Source organism: Artemia franciscana, chromosome 10, assembly GCF_032884065.1.
Source record: "Artemia franciscana chromosome 10, ASM3288406v1, whole genome shotgun sequence".
NCBI classification, from domain to species: domain Eukaryota; kingdom Metazoa; phylum Arthropoda; class Branchiopoda; order Anostraca; family Artemiidae; genus Artemia; species Artemia franciscana.
Genome location: NC_088872.1, coordinates 7,208,350 through 7,222,891, shown reverse-complemented (window position 1 = coordinate 7,222,891; position 14,542 = coordinate 7,208,350). Strand labels below are relative to the sequence as shown.

Sequence of the window (14,542 nt, the reverse complement as noted above, 5' to 3'; positions counted from 1 at the left end):
TTTAGTCTTACCCATCAAAAGCTACGAGCCTGAGAAAATTTGTCTGATTTTCGAAAAAAGGGGAAAGTTCCTCCTGAAGTCATTGAATTATAATGAAAATTATACCGTCAGGTCCAGTGTATCAAAGTACCCTGCATTAGATGTTTCAAGCTCATATCTGCAAAACTGTGAAATTTTGTCAGAAGAAAGATCAAAGATGCGTGTTTATTTATTTTTTCCCCAGGGGTGATTGTATCGACCCAGTCGACCTAGAACTCCGGGAGAGGTCTTAATCTAATGGGAATGAAAAGTTAAAGTGCCTATTTTGAGTGACCAGAAAAATTGGAGGGCAACTAGGCCCCCTCCCACGTCACGTCTTTTTTCCAAAATCGTTCGAACAAATTTATGAGATACCTCTTTTGTTCAGCATCGTGTAAAGGCCTAATAATTAGATTTTTGGAGATAAAATGACCCCCCCACAGCCCCTGGGTAAGGTTTTAAGCTACAAAATTTGCCCATTTTTTATTTGCTGTTGGGAAGTATGCATACATTTTTTGGATGGGGAAGGGAGGAAGGACAAATTTTCTGCCTGGAGGGTTTTGCACGGGGAAAATTTTTCATGAAGAGGGAGGTTTCCAGGAGGTGAGTTTTATAGGGGAAATCGTAAACTGGGTGAATTTGCCAGAACGAAATTCTGTGTATTTCTTGCTTTCCCTTTACCGATTCAATTTTACGTGTGAAGATGTTAAGGGTAATTGTCAGGGGTAAATTTTCGCTAGGATTGTATTGTCCAGAGGATATTTCTGTCAGTAGGTGGATTTATCTGTGGAGGTAGAGCTAGGTATCCTGGCGTTATTTAAAAAAACGATCAGAAATTTAAAAAAAAAAGATTTTTTCAACTGGAAATAAGGAGCAACATTAAATCTTAAAACGAAGAGAAATTATTACGCCTAGGGTTCCCCCTCCTAAAAACCTTGCTATTTACGCTAAAGTTTAAATTCTGTCCAAATTCTTTAAAAATGACTGCTGAAACACAAGGGTCGTTTAATTAGAACAGGAAGTAACTTTTTTCAAGGTGCCGAAAAACTTTAGCGTGGAGAATGAGGTATTAAGGAGAGGGGCAAACCACCTCATATATGTAACAATTTTTGTTCTTTTTTAGTTTTAATGTTACTCCCTACTTTCAGTTGAAAAAACTTTTTTTATTAAATGAAGCTTAGAGACAAATATATTTCTAAAGGCAATGGAAAAAGTATTTCAATTAAAATAAAAGTTTATAAAAATGAAACAAGTAAGTAGTTACAAAAAATACAAAAAACAATTGTTTACTTACAAAAACTAAAATATAAACTCCCAGCATACAATTCTGTTGAGCAATGCCGAAGTGCTGGACGGATATTTTTTGTTTTTAAATTTCAACAGTTTTGAACTTGGTTATCAAACACCACAATGTTTAATGCCTTTAGATTCAGTTTTAATAAAAGTAGCGCATTGTCGAAGTAGTTTATTCAAAGTAAAACATTAAAACTAAGATTAAGAAAATCAAATAAAATTTTTAATTCAGTTTTGAATATGAAAAACCAACATATTTTGTACCTCTATACTTCATAACTATACAAAATTAAATTGATTTTAGAGTGACAAGTATGTAAATACAAGCACTCTTGGATTACATATTTAGGATCAATATAAAAAGATGATTCTTTGATTGATTGTTATCAATAGTTAGGCTCTCATACTTTTGTTATTGACAAGGATCGTTATTTACTTACAATTTATTCCTATGAAGAATCTGATTTTTTTTTTTGTTACTCCAATCAAATCACATAGAAAAAACGTTTATGTAAAACTGGAAGGAGGTCCCTCAGTCACAAATTATAACTTATATTTTCCTTATTAATGGTCAAAATCTATTGGCAGGCTGCCAACAATGGGGCAACACACATTTTTTCCATGGTTTTTCCCTAATCTGCTCTCTTTCCTTTGGTTTCCTTGTAATTACTTTATAGTGCCAAATATCCAGGGGCGCACGATCCCCCCCTTGCTGGTGCCCATGTATCGTTCCCCCTCTCCTTTTCGTCCAGCGGATTCGTGCATAGTTGCCTGGTCAGCGGTCGTAAATACCGCCCCTTGTTAATACAAAAAAAAAACAAGTTTGTTTGACTGAAAGTAAGGCGCGACGTCAAAACTTGAAAAGATCAGAAATTATTCCGTACATGAAAGAGCTTGTACTTTCCTCAACGCCCCGCTCTTTACGCTAAAGTTTGTCTCTTTCTAATAACTCTACTTTATAAAACAATAAACAAACTTTAGATCCTCCGTTTGGATGAGCCCTTAAGCGACATTCTAGGACCACTGGGTCGATACGATCATCCATGGAAAGAAAAAAACAAACAACAAAAAAACAAACAAATAAACGCACATCCGTGATCTTGTTTCAGGCAAAAAGTATAAAATTTCACATTGTGCAGATAGAAGCTTGAAATCTCTACAATAATGTTTTCTATTATGCTGAATCTGATGGTGTGATTTTTATTAAGATTTTATGACTTCTAGGGGGTGTTTCCCCATTTTTGCGAAAATAGAGCCAATTCTCTCAGGTTCGTAGCTTTTGATGGGTGGGACTAAACTCGATGAAACTTATTTATTTAAAATCAGCCTAAAAATCCAATTTTTTGGTGTATCTATTGGTACCAAATTCGGTTTTTTAGAGTTTCGGTTACTATTGAGGCGGGTCGCTCCTTATTTACTGTTCGTGTACGAACTGTTTGATAGTAACAACTAAATATCGTATTGGTCAAAGGTTTGTATTACATTATATTTAGTAAAGGAATTTGATCTGTCCACCGATCACAAATATTCAAAATATAACCAAAGAGGGGCGGTATACCCGTCGCATACAGGATAGCTTGTGTAGCTGTGCTAATTCATGAAAATTTTGCGGGAGGAGCAAATATATTTTTTCAAATCTTGAGAGGAGACGATTGTGATTTTGTTTTAATGAAAATACCAAAAAGGGTATCTTCAATGAATATACCAAAAAAGGCATCTTTCAAATCTGGCCCCCTCTCCCCACTTGATGCCACTGAAACTGTGTTTGTTTTAAGTTTTAGAGTCATGCACGTGAATTCAACAAAACTAATTTTTATTTAGGTTTCTGACGCCAACGATAATGCTCCAGTATTCACGGAGGTGGCTTATTCGTTCGATATCCCCGAAGATGCCACACGAGGTTCTGTGGTTGGTATCGTAACAGCAAACGACGCAGACGAAGGAATAAACGGCCAAGTTTCATATACAGTGTTGTCAGATTGGGGAAATGATATTTTTTCGCTTAACCCTCAGACAGGCATATTTACACTTACTTCAAGATTGGACTACGAACAGGTAATGTTTTTGCACTTCTATTTTCTCTCAGATCTTTTACCTTCAAATTCAGAAGGTTAAATCAAGTCATAAGTTATTCTAGAGAAGTCCTAGAAATAGTTCAAGTTTTCTTGGATAAGAGAATGGGCGTGACTTTCGTTTCAGGCCCATTCTGGAAGTTTAAATTTGTTTGCCCTGTTTTAACTTTACGAGTTTTTATCGTTTGACTTTTTATTGACTGCAATTTTATGATTTTGTACTGACACTAATGTGCGAATTCGGCCCTTTTGGGCTTGTGATAGCCACTTTATTGAAATAAATCTTATCTCTTATTTTACAAGGGAACTTGTTTTGGGGGGGTGAGAAATATAAAAAAGGGGTGAGAAATACAGAAAAATACACCGAGTGTATTGAAAATGTAAGAAACTAAACCAATCATACAAGTCTTGGTATTTCTAGAAGTTTTGTAGATGTCTGGGCCCGTTTATTCAGATTTTTAACATGGCGATGCGTTCTGTGATTTTTTTTTTTTTTTTTGTTTGAATGCACCCTAAGGAGGGGAAAATATCTCATCAGCGGGAAAATTTTTTGGGGTATTTCGAGAGATAGTAGTTATCTAAGGCTTGGAATAAGACCGTCTTCGAAATATCATAGTTTTTTTTATGTTCGCAAGCGTTTAAACAAAGCTATCAAATAATTCGTGGTAACGAACTGCAAGTATGGAGCGACTTGGCCCAATATTGACCGAAACTTTTAAAAAGAAATTTTGAAAACAAATAATAAATAAAAAGAATTGGCTTTTTATGCTGATTCCAATCGACTAAGTTTATTTTACCGACCAATGCTACGAGCCTCAAATCATATAAATTCAAATAATTCGTGCACATCCTGTGGGTAAAGGGCTGTAAGTTCTACAACTCGTCCGTTGTTTACATATAGTATTTATTACTGGGAAATATATGGGAAATATTCCAGGGGAATTCTCCGCGGCAGAATCTGGAGAGGGGTATTTTCCACGGGTGGAAATTCCCGTGGGGAACGAAGATTCTAGAGGGGATATTACACAGAGGCAGGGAATCTTCGGGTATGATATGAAAAACAGAAGAAATGAAAAACATTTTCTCGTTTATTCAGAGAAATGAAACAAAAAAACAATTAGTTGAAAGCAACGAGCAACATTAAAACTTAAGACGAACGAAAATTAGTCTCTATATTGGGCGGCTGCCCCTTCCTTAGTCCCTTGTTCTTGACATTAAGTTTGACTTTTTGTCACAATTCCTTAAGATTGACACCGAAAACACAAGACCGTTGAATTTGACCAAAAAATAATTGCAAAGAACTTTAAGACTTTAGTGTAAAGAGTGAGGTATTGAGGAGGAGGTGTGCCCCCTAATTTGAGTGATAATTTCTGTTTTTCTTAGGTTGTAGTGGTGCTCCTTAGTTTGAGCATTTATTCCTAGTAATAAATATTCTTTTCGAAATTGATTTTGGAATAAATATTTATTCGGAAAAATATTTTCAAAGAACTTTAAGATTTTTAAAATAAAAGCGGAACATGTTTTTTCAACTGAAACTAAGGAGCACAATCAAAATTTAAAACGAACAGAAATTATCACGTAAATTAGGAGAGGTGTCCCCCCTAATTTACGTGATAATTTCTGTTCATTTAAGTATAGATGGCGCTCCTTAGTTTCAGTTGAAAGAATGTGTTCCGTTTTTATTTAATATTGTACAGACAGACTAAATTCTATATAATTGAAACTAATACTAATAGATAATAATACAGGCATTTATATTATCAATGATGGAATGATTGTAGGATTTATTTCCCTGCTCTTGTTTTACTACCTTAGACCGTGAGATCTATGCTAAAATCATGGCTGTAGCCAGGAGGGAGGTACCCAGTTTGAAAGTATCCCTAGAGTTACTTCTTTTTCTTTTAAATTTTTTGTCGTAAAAATGTAGGAAAAAAAAACTATTTCTACAAAAAACTAAAAATATTTCTCCGACTTGAAAATTGCTATTAAAATGTCAGTTAAAGAAATCTTCGTTTTGAAACGTTAGGCAGAGTCCGTGGGAGGTAATCCCTTCTTCTCAATCCTTTCGATAACAACTCTTCGCTTCGAAAAAAAAATCCTGGATATGGCCCTTCCTAAAATTTATAAATATTTGAAAAAATATCTCTCAAATAGCTCTAGAGTTAACAAAAATGTACTATGTTTTTTTTTTATTGTTCTACGATGAGTTGGCTTTCTTCGACAGATTCTTTTATCTTGTTTTTTCCCTTTTTTGTATTTTCAAATTAAAGATAAAAAAGGATAAATTGTAAAACACTTGTAAGTATTTTTGAGTGTTTCTTGTAAGTGACATTGTAAAACACTTGTAAGAAATTGTAAAGTCAGTAAAACAATGTTTGGAGTATAATGGCTTTTCATTTTTAGTTCCGTTCAATTTTGAACCTCATCATTTTTTTTTCAACTTTTAAATTTTAAATTGGAAAAATAGGCAAAATCATCAATTTGGCGTGGAAAAAAAATTGAACAAGAAAACATTTACCTTTTCTAATTGAAAATGAAAAAAAAATATGTGTGGGATCAAAAAATTGTAAGATTCGCTTTGAAAAAAAAGGCGTCTTTCAAATTGCCTAGTCAGTAAAGCAGTGTGATGTTGTTTCGTTCGCAGCAAAATGAATCTGTTTTTCTAAGCCGACTAAATTATAATTTTCATCAGTTTTATCATTTTTCAACTAGAAACTCTTAAAATGTTTTTTGAGAAATCACCACCTAGGCTTTGGAAAAAAAGTTCCTCTCAAAAGCTAAGTTTATAAAACAATATACTAGTTTTATTTGTTGAACGACAAGTTAACTTTTTCAGAACTATTTCTTGTCTTATTAATCTTTCTATTTCTTTCTTCTTAAAAAAATATAGTTGAAAAAATTTTCAACTAGAAAATTTTAAAACGTTTTTTTGGGGAAATCACCACCTAGACTTTGGAAAAAAAGTTCCTCTCAAAAGCTAAGTTCATAAAACAATATACTAGTTTTATTTGTTGAACGACAAGTTAACTTTTTCAGAACTATTTCTTGTTTTATTAATCTTTTTATTTCTTTCTTCTTAAAAAAATATAGTTGAAAAAATTTTCAACTAGAAAATTTTAAAACGTTTTTTTGGGGAAATCACCACCTAGGCTTTGGAAAAAAAGTTCCTCTCAAAAGCTAAGTTCATAAAACAATATACTAGTTTTATTTGTTGAACGACAAGTTAACTTTTTCAGAACTATTTCTTGTTTTATTAATCTTTTTATTTCTTTCTTCTTAAAAAAATATAGTTGAAAAAATTTTCAACTAGAAAATTTTAAAACGTTTTTTTGGGGAAATCACCACCTAGGCTTTGGAAAAAAAGTTCCTCTCAAAAGCTAAGTTCATAAAACAATATACTAGTTTTATTTGTTGAACGACAAGTTAACTTTTTCAGAACTATTTCTTGTCTTATTAATCTTTTTATTTTTTCATCTTAAAAATGAAATTAAAGGAGACAAACCATAAAAAAATTATTAAAATCAAATATTTTAAAGTCAGTAAATTAGTGTACTATAGTTTTCTTTTGTAGGACGATGAAGCAACTAGTTTAGGCTCGATATGCTACTCTAATACTACTGCTAATAACTTACTGCAGTATCAAGCCGCACAGTTACGCATGCTCCTCCTCCACTCCAATCTATTCAGAGCGTAGCTCTTTTATTCCTCCTATGAAGTTCCAGTTACCTTTAAATCCTTCTTAATAGCTACTTCCCAGCCATTTGGGACGACCTGGTTTTCTTTTAGCCCCTGTGCTAAGCCTTTTCCAAATAATCCAAAAATTCATAAATGGGATAAATGATAAAGCTTAATTTGGAAAAGATGGTGCCTGTCGAATAGCCTAAAGTTAACTAAACAGTTTACTATATTTTTCTTCGTAGTACGATGATTCGACATATTTGAACTTGCTCTATTACCTTGTGAGTTTTTGGCTCCCATTTTTCAATTAAACAGAAGAATGGAGATAATTAATAAAATATGCTTCAAATCTGGTGCCAAGAAGTCGCAAGAAGGATGATTTTTATTAAATGTCTGTCATTTGTCAACTATCCTAAATATAGTAAAATAATAACAATAATAAAGTAAAATAATAATAATTAATAAAATTTAACCCTATCTAGTATTTCTTGTTTGTGTTTATATTTTCAATGAAAAATATGTGTAATACTGAGAAGTATATTGCAATCTACTTTAGAAAAAAATGGCTGACTACCATTCAAAAAGCCTTAAGTTAAAACAACTATGTATGCAGTTTTATTCGTAATACAATGATTCCGCACTTCAAGCTTACTCTTACACATTGTGAAATTTTTTGCTCCCATTTTTCAATTATAAAAGAAAAAAAGGAAATAATTAATAGAATATGCTCGAAAAATGGTGCCATGAAGTCGCCAGTAGGAGGTTTTTATTAAATGCCTGTCGGTAATCAAATAGCCTAAAGTTGATAAAACAATGCACTAGAGTTTCATTTGTAGTACAATGACTCAGCTTTTCTCAAGTTACATGTTTCATCTTGTTTGTCTTTTTGTTTCTGTCTTTTTTTTTGTTTCTTTGTCTTTTTTGTTTCTGTCTTTTCTACACTGTCTCATCTTGCCACGTATGGATAATTTTGTGTGGAGGGGTCTAATAATAAAATAATAAAAAATATTTTATAGTTCGAATAAGAATTGTCTCAGAAACTTGCAGGATTTCGAGGGAGGCCTCGGTTTTGAGCCTCCCCTTTTATGTGCTTGCCTGGTCTCATCAATTATTTTATTTGAAATTTATAAGCATAAGTCGATTATTCAATTTATTTTTTTCCTTGCGACTAACTTCTTAAGGAGAAAAGTAAATCATTCATGCGGGCACATTTTCTTTTCAGATGTAGAAAATAAGCTTTTTTTGTTAATAAAAAGCAGAACACATTCATGCAGGTATGAAAGAGGTTTTTTTTTGGAATCTAGCTTCTGGGTCAAAAAAGAAAAAAAAATCATTGTTTTATTTGAAAAATAAAGGGAATTGTGATAAAATCATAAAAATTAATTCTCGGGGGTCGTATGTGCCTAAATTCATTCACGACTTTCCTTCAATAGGAGTATCATGGCTCTAAAAAAGTTTTAAAAGGCTTCTATAAATACGTATCTACAAATGCACAACAACTAAGAATTAATTTATTTTCCTGCAAATTGGAAAATTCTGAAATTCAAATCAAATCATTTGTGCATCGCATAAATTTTAATATAAAGTTTAATCATAGAAAGCGTCTTATCATTGTGCGTGCTTCGTAAAGCTGCACAGTATGTATAATGACAAAGTAATATAAGCGATGCCAAATCACTATTTTTTTGTGGAAGGGGTGGCAAATCACATTTTCCTAAAGTCGAATGGAGAGGCAATTATTTTTTTATGAAAGTACCAAAAAGGTGCATATACCAACAAGGGTATTTTTCTCAATCTAGGGGGATTTAGGGGACAAGTGCGTCCTGCCACCTCCCATCGTAATTGATACCACTTCGTCCATAAATAAGGGTAATTAGTCTATGGATGGGGTTAGTTTAAACGATTAATTATCCTAGGCACATACTGCCAGAACTTGTTTGGAGGGGTAGGGGGAGGGTAGGGATAAGCTTTTCTGGGAGAGTCAGAATAAAAATAAATCATGAATATCACAGGAAGAGAGGGCACCGTACCTTCTTCCTATTTATGCATATCAAAGGACACAAATGGGGACTGAAGAACTATTCCTTAGGAAACTAGACTTTCACGATATATATATATATATATATATATATATATATATATATATATATATATATATATATATATATATATATATATATATATATATATATATATATATATATATATATATATATATATATATATATATATATATATATATATATATATATATATATATATATATATATATATATATATATATATATATATATATATATATATATATATATATATATATATATATATATATATATATATATATATATATATATATATATATGTCTGCGAATTTCTCAAGTGCATAAATCTAGGTCCATGATTTTTTTTTTATTGACTTGCTATGGTTCATAGTCGATTCCCTTTTTTGGCTAAGACAGCCTTTTTACAAGCCTTTTCGGTTTTTATTTTGAAAATTTTAGAAAACACACTTGGGGAAGCACATGTGTAACGTCTACGCCCAGCCCACGAAATCTGGAACTTTCCAGGAAATTCTGGACACTGCTTATATAATTAACAGATAACTTTTCGTTTGGTCCCCCGAAATAAATGCTTGCGTATGTGCCTTCTCCTACCTCCTAATAAATAGTGATCCCATTTTTGACTCATTGTCCACCCTTCCTTGTAGCCTCATTATTTTTGATCCTCTGAGAAGCTATCGAAATCAAAGATTTTAATGATAAGACGAGCAGGGATTTTTATTGTTCTTTACCACTTGGGAAAGTTAACGGTAGAGGCCACATAAATTTCTTGCGACGGTTCACGAACTAAGACCTTTGGCTCATAAATTTCCATACCTTTGAATATAAATTATGTTTTATGTAATTTATGTTTTTTCTTTTGATTCAAGAAAAAACAAGAATTTCAGCACGTTTTGGTTGGCTAATAAGCACAGTACTAAAAGAAGGAAAAATAAGAAATAAGATAAAATAATAAGAAAAAATATAGACAATATTTTTTATATTAAACGGTAATAAGAAATAAACTGTAGGGTACTGAAAACTACGAGGGGAAAAATGTAAATATTACGGTCAAGAAATTCATGAAACAAGGACTGAAGTCCACGAAAGGAAGTCGGTGAAAAATAAAAAGCAAAAAGGAGGTTCTATTTCCCAAATGAGCTTTTAAGGTAAAAATGAATTTTCCTCGTTTGTTTCGTTGTCCTGATTCTTCTCTTACTATCATACTTAGCCATTTTGGCTTTTGAACAATATGGGGCCGTTCTTTAGCTCTTTACGCTAAAGTTTGACTCTTTTTCTCAATTCTACTTTATTAAACAGTAAAAAACTTTAGCGTAAAGAGTGGGGCGTTGAGAAGGGAACAGCCCCTTTCATACACGGAGTAATTTCTGTTCGTTATAAGTTTTAATGTCGCTCCTTACTTTAAGTTAAAAAACCAGTTTTTTTATTTAACTTCTGAACGTTTTTGAATTAATGCATGTTTGATTTTGGCTCTCCGCACATAAATTATTAAAATGAAATTTGCATATTAATTCTTTTTTTTTGGTTAAATGGCTTTCTCTTAGTTTTGATCAGAGGATTTTGAGAAATAAGGGGTGGGGAACTAGAATTTTTAATGAACGTTTTTATTAGTAAAAAATATACATAACTTAAGAATTAACTTACGTAACAAACTTCTATATTCTTATATTTTTATTATGTATATGAGGGGGTTTGTTCCCTCGTTAATACCTCACTCTTTAAACCAAAGCTTAAGTTTTGTCCCAATTCTTTAAGAATGACCCCTGAATCAAAAAGGCCATAGAATAAATAGTTGAATTATTAAAAATACTTTAAAATAAAGAGCAAGGTATTTAGGAGGAGAAAAACCCCTCATTTGCAAAATAATCTCTGTTCGTTTTAAGTTTTAATGCTACTCCTTACTTTCAACTGAAAAAACTTTTTCATGTTTATTTTTTCATTGTTTTTTTTTATAGTAATGCTAGAAAATCCTGCGTCCTTTTCATTGAATTTCTCTTCCCCCATGACATATTCCTCCCACATAGCCCCCTCCCCTCAACCCCCCCCCCCCCAAACCAAAAATCCCAATTTCTCTCTTTTTTTACAAACCCCTTTTATTTAACTTCTATTCATTATTTTACATCACATTCAAAATTATCCTAGATATGACTCTGCTGTTGCCCCACCCATAAATATCCCGGTCTTTAAATTAAACTTTATCTTATTATTCTAAGAATGTCTCTAACGGTAAATGTATATGGCCAACAACATTCAATTCCCTTTATGTTAATTGTAAATGGGCTATGTGGGGCATCTATAACTCCCTATTTAGCCCAATGCTCTACAACCCATAGACCTGAAAGGTAACATCATTTATGAATGGCTATGCAGCTTTTCAGAAGTTTCGAGGAGGCAATAATCAAACTGCTTCCATGAAGTGACTGAGGCGGATAATAGGATATAACTTGTTAACTTAAGTTTTCATAGCAAATCCTTACTTATTTTAAATTTATTAAAACTTATTTTAAATCTCTCTGTAGGAACATACTTAAAAGATACAGGCCCTATCCCCATTTAGGAATGTTGTTTTCCTTAGATTTAAAACAATTTTTGTCTCAGTAATCCTATAAACATCACTACCTTCGTGTAGCTAAAATCTGAAAAAGGAATTATTTTTTTTTATTTTTATCTAAAAATTGAGTTATTTCCTTCTGAATAAACACTAAAGAATCATCATAATCATCATCAAGCCCCTTTCTTATCATAAAACTCCCTGTACTGTCATAAAATTAGCCCCTCCAGCTTCTCTGATGCTATTTCTACAAGTAACGTAGAGTGTTGACGCTGATGTCAAACCTTTCTTCTGTCCAGTTCAATCATCCCTCCAAATAAGTCCAATATTCGGGTTCTTGCTGCATGGAGGGGGGGGGGGGAGTTGGTGGTGCTAAGCCAGTTCAGGAAGGGATTCCAACTTTACAGAATTAGTTTTTTATGTTTTCGACCCATTAATATACACTGCAATTCCTAGTCATATATGATATTTTGTATTTTAGTGAGTACTAAAACAATGCCTCCACACGTGCAGACATGTGTACCTTTTGAAAGGTACACGTGTACCTTTTGAAAATATATATATATATACAAATATACCCCTCCCCTCCATCGAAGTATAAGCACAAGCTAACTTCGACGGACCAGTGTTGATCCTTTGGTATTGAAATACACTGGAATAAGTTAAATGACTGATAAGTAAAGGTAAATCTTTGCTCGTTTTTTGGTTTGGAAGGGGAGTAGGGCAGTGGCGTGATTTTGTAAGCTCAGCCACAGTCAACCCAGCTTTAAATGAGAACCTGGAGAAATCCGGGGAAGGCAAACAGGAAGGGTGTGCGAAAGCACAGGGTGGCTGACCCTTGACCCCCTATTGCATTTCATGGCTGAAGGGCTATGAAACGGAGGTCAGCAAGACCGGTAGGGCCTGTAAAGTCTAGCACCGTATTCTTTACCTTTTTAAAGTAAAGGTACAATTTACATATTCTGGCTAAAGCTATTCTTATATCTTTTCCTATCTTATTAAAGTTTATCATGCAGTTTAGCCTGGAACTTCTTCAACAGTATATTATCAATCCCCCATTAACCTACTATCCCAAAGAACAATATCAAAGTAATAGCAAAAATTAGGACATGCCTAGGATTTTTCTCAAAACTTCATATTTATAAGCTTTTGGTACTTTTGTATTTTATGGTACACACTTGAGAATTTGGATCTACAGATGAGACAATAACCGGTTTATGCTTGTCAGTATTTGAAGATAATTAGCCTAGGCTCAGTTGAAATCTACATTGTAGTTTTATTTTTATTAAATTTATAGAGATGGTATCTTAATTGGGTTACGTTAGGTATGTAATATAGTGTGTTCTATGCGATACCTACCATGATTCTTTGTTTTAGTTTTCATAATTTGTTTACTAAAGTAATATATTTTCATCATATTTTTGTATATTTTCTTAGGACTCACCAAACTTTACCTCTCGAGTGTGTACCATATAATACGCAAATGCCAAATTTTTTTATGATTAGAATTTTTTGTGATGGCACAAATCCCTTTCCCCTTTTGAAAATTGACAGCCAGATTCTTTGTTGTAGTTTTATAATTTTGTTACTAAAGTACTATATTTTCATTATCTTTTTGTATTTTTCTTCGAGACTCACCAAACTTCACTTCTCGAGTGTGTACCATATAATACACAAGTACCAAGTTTTTTATATAATTAAAATTTTTTGTGACGGCACAAATCCCTGTTCCCTTTCGAAAATTGAGAGCCAGATAACTTTCACGAACCATTAGTGGCTCTTTGACAACCTGGTTAAACACTGGGACAAATTGATTCACTTCTAAGGAAAAGCACAATTTATATATTTCAGCTATAATTATACAGTTGCGAGCTTCGAAAATCTGATCTTACTGTTTCATCTGGAACTGCTTTAACAACAGAGAAAAAGCTAAGTGCCAGTTAAGTACAACTTACCATCATTTTCATTATCTCCATCAAAATTGGGGCACGCCTATTGAGATCTTAGACTTTTAAAATGCCAGGTCATGAATATGTTAAATAGGCCAAATTCGCATTCCTATTTAAACCTTTCCTTTTTGATGGATAGAGTAGTCATTGTACATTTTGAATTCAATTTTTGCGGCTGAATTCTTAGCCCAATTATGGCCAATAGCAAAAACGTCTAAACTGTTGGCAGCCTCTCTGAATATTTAATAACAAATGAAATCTAGAGATTGTCTAAGGTTGGTTCAAAGCGGAGTTTTTATATTGATAATTTTATTTTTCAACTTAATAAAGTGATTCCATTTTATGATGTCCCCTGTTTTTTTCTATATTACTTTCTCGTTTTTCTTTTTTGTTTTGCTTTACATTTGTGTCATTTTATAATGTTTTTGTATATTACTTAGTACAATCTTGATATAATTATATAAAAAAAACAAGTTTTTTTTTAACTGAAAGTAAGGAGCGACATTAAAACTTATAACGAACAGAAATTACTTCGTTTATGAAAGGGACTGCTTCCTCATCAACGCCCCGCTCTTTACGCTAAAGTTTGACTCTTTCTCTTAACTCTACTTTTTAAAACAGTAAAAAACGTTAGCGTAAAGAGCGGGAAGTTGATGAGGAAGCAGCCCGTTTCATATACGAAGTAATTTCTGTTCGTTTTAAGTTTTAATGTCGCTCCTCACTTTCAGTTAAAAAAACTTGTTTTTTTAATTTAATTTCTGAACGTTTTTGAATCAATGCGTGTTTTGATTTTGGCTCTCCACAGAGGAATAATTAAAACGAAATTTGTATATTTTTTTTCTTTTGCTAAATGACTTTCTCGTTGTTTTGATCGAATGATTTTGAGAAAAAAAGGAGTGGGGGAGGAAGCCTAGTTGCTCT

General features: G+C 32.6%; 1 protein-coding gene across 1 annotated transcript in view; it reads left to right on the top strand.

Moving 5' to 3' along the window:
• Positions 1 to 14,542, top strand: part of LOC136031717 (cadherin-related tumor suppressor-like) — a 189,667-nt gene that overhangs the window by 92,764 nt on the left and 82,361 nt on the right. Inside the window, exon 5 of the mRNA XM_065711422.1 lies at positions 3,133 to 3,366. Coding sequence (XP_065567494.1) covers positions 3,133 to 3,366 — 234 coding nt within the window. The remainder of the gene's footprint in view (positions 1 to 3,132; positions 3,367 to 14,542) is intronic.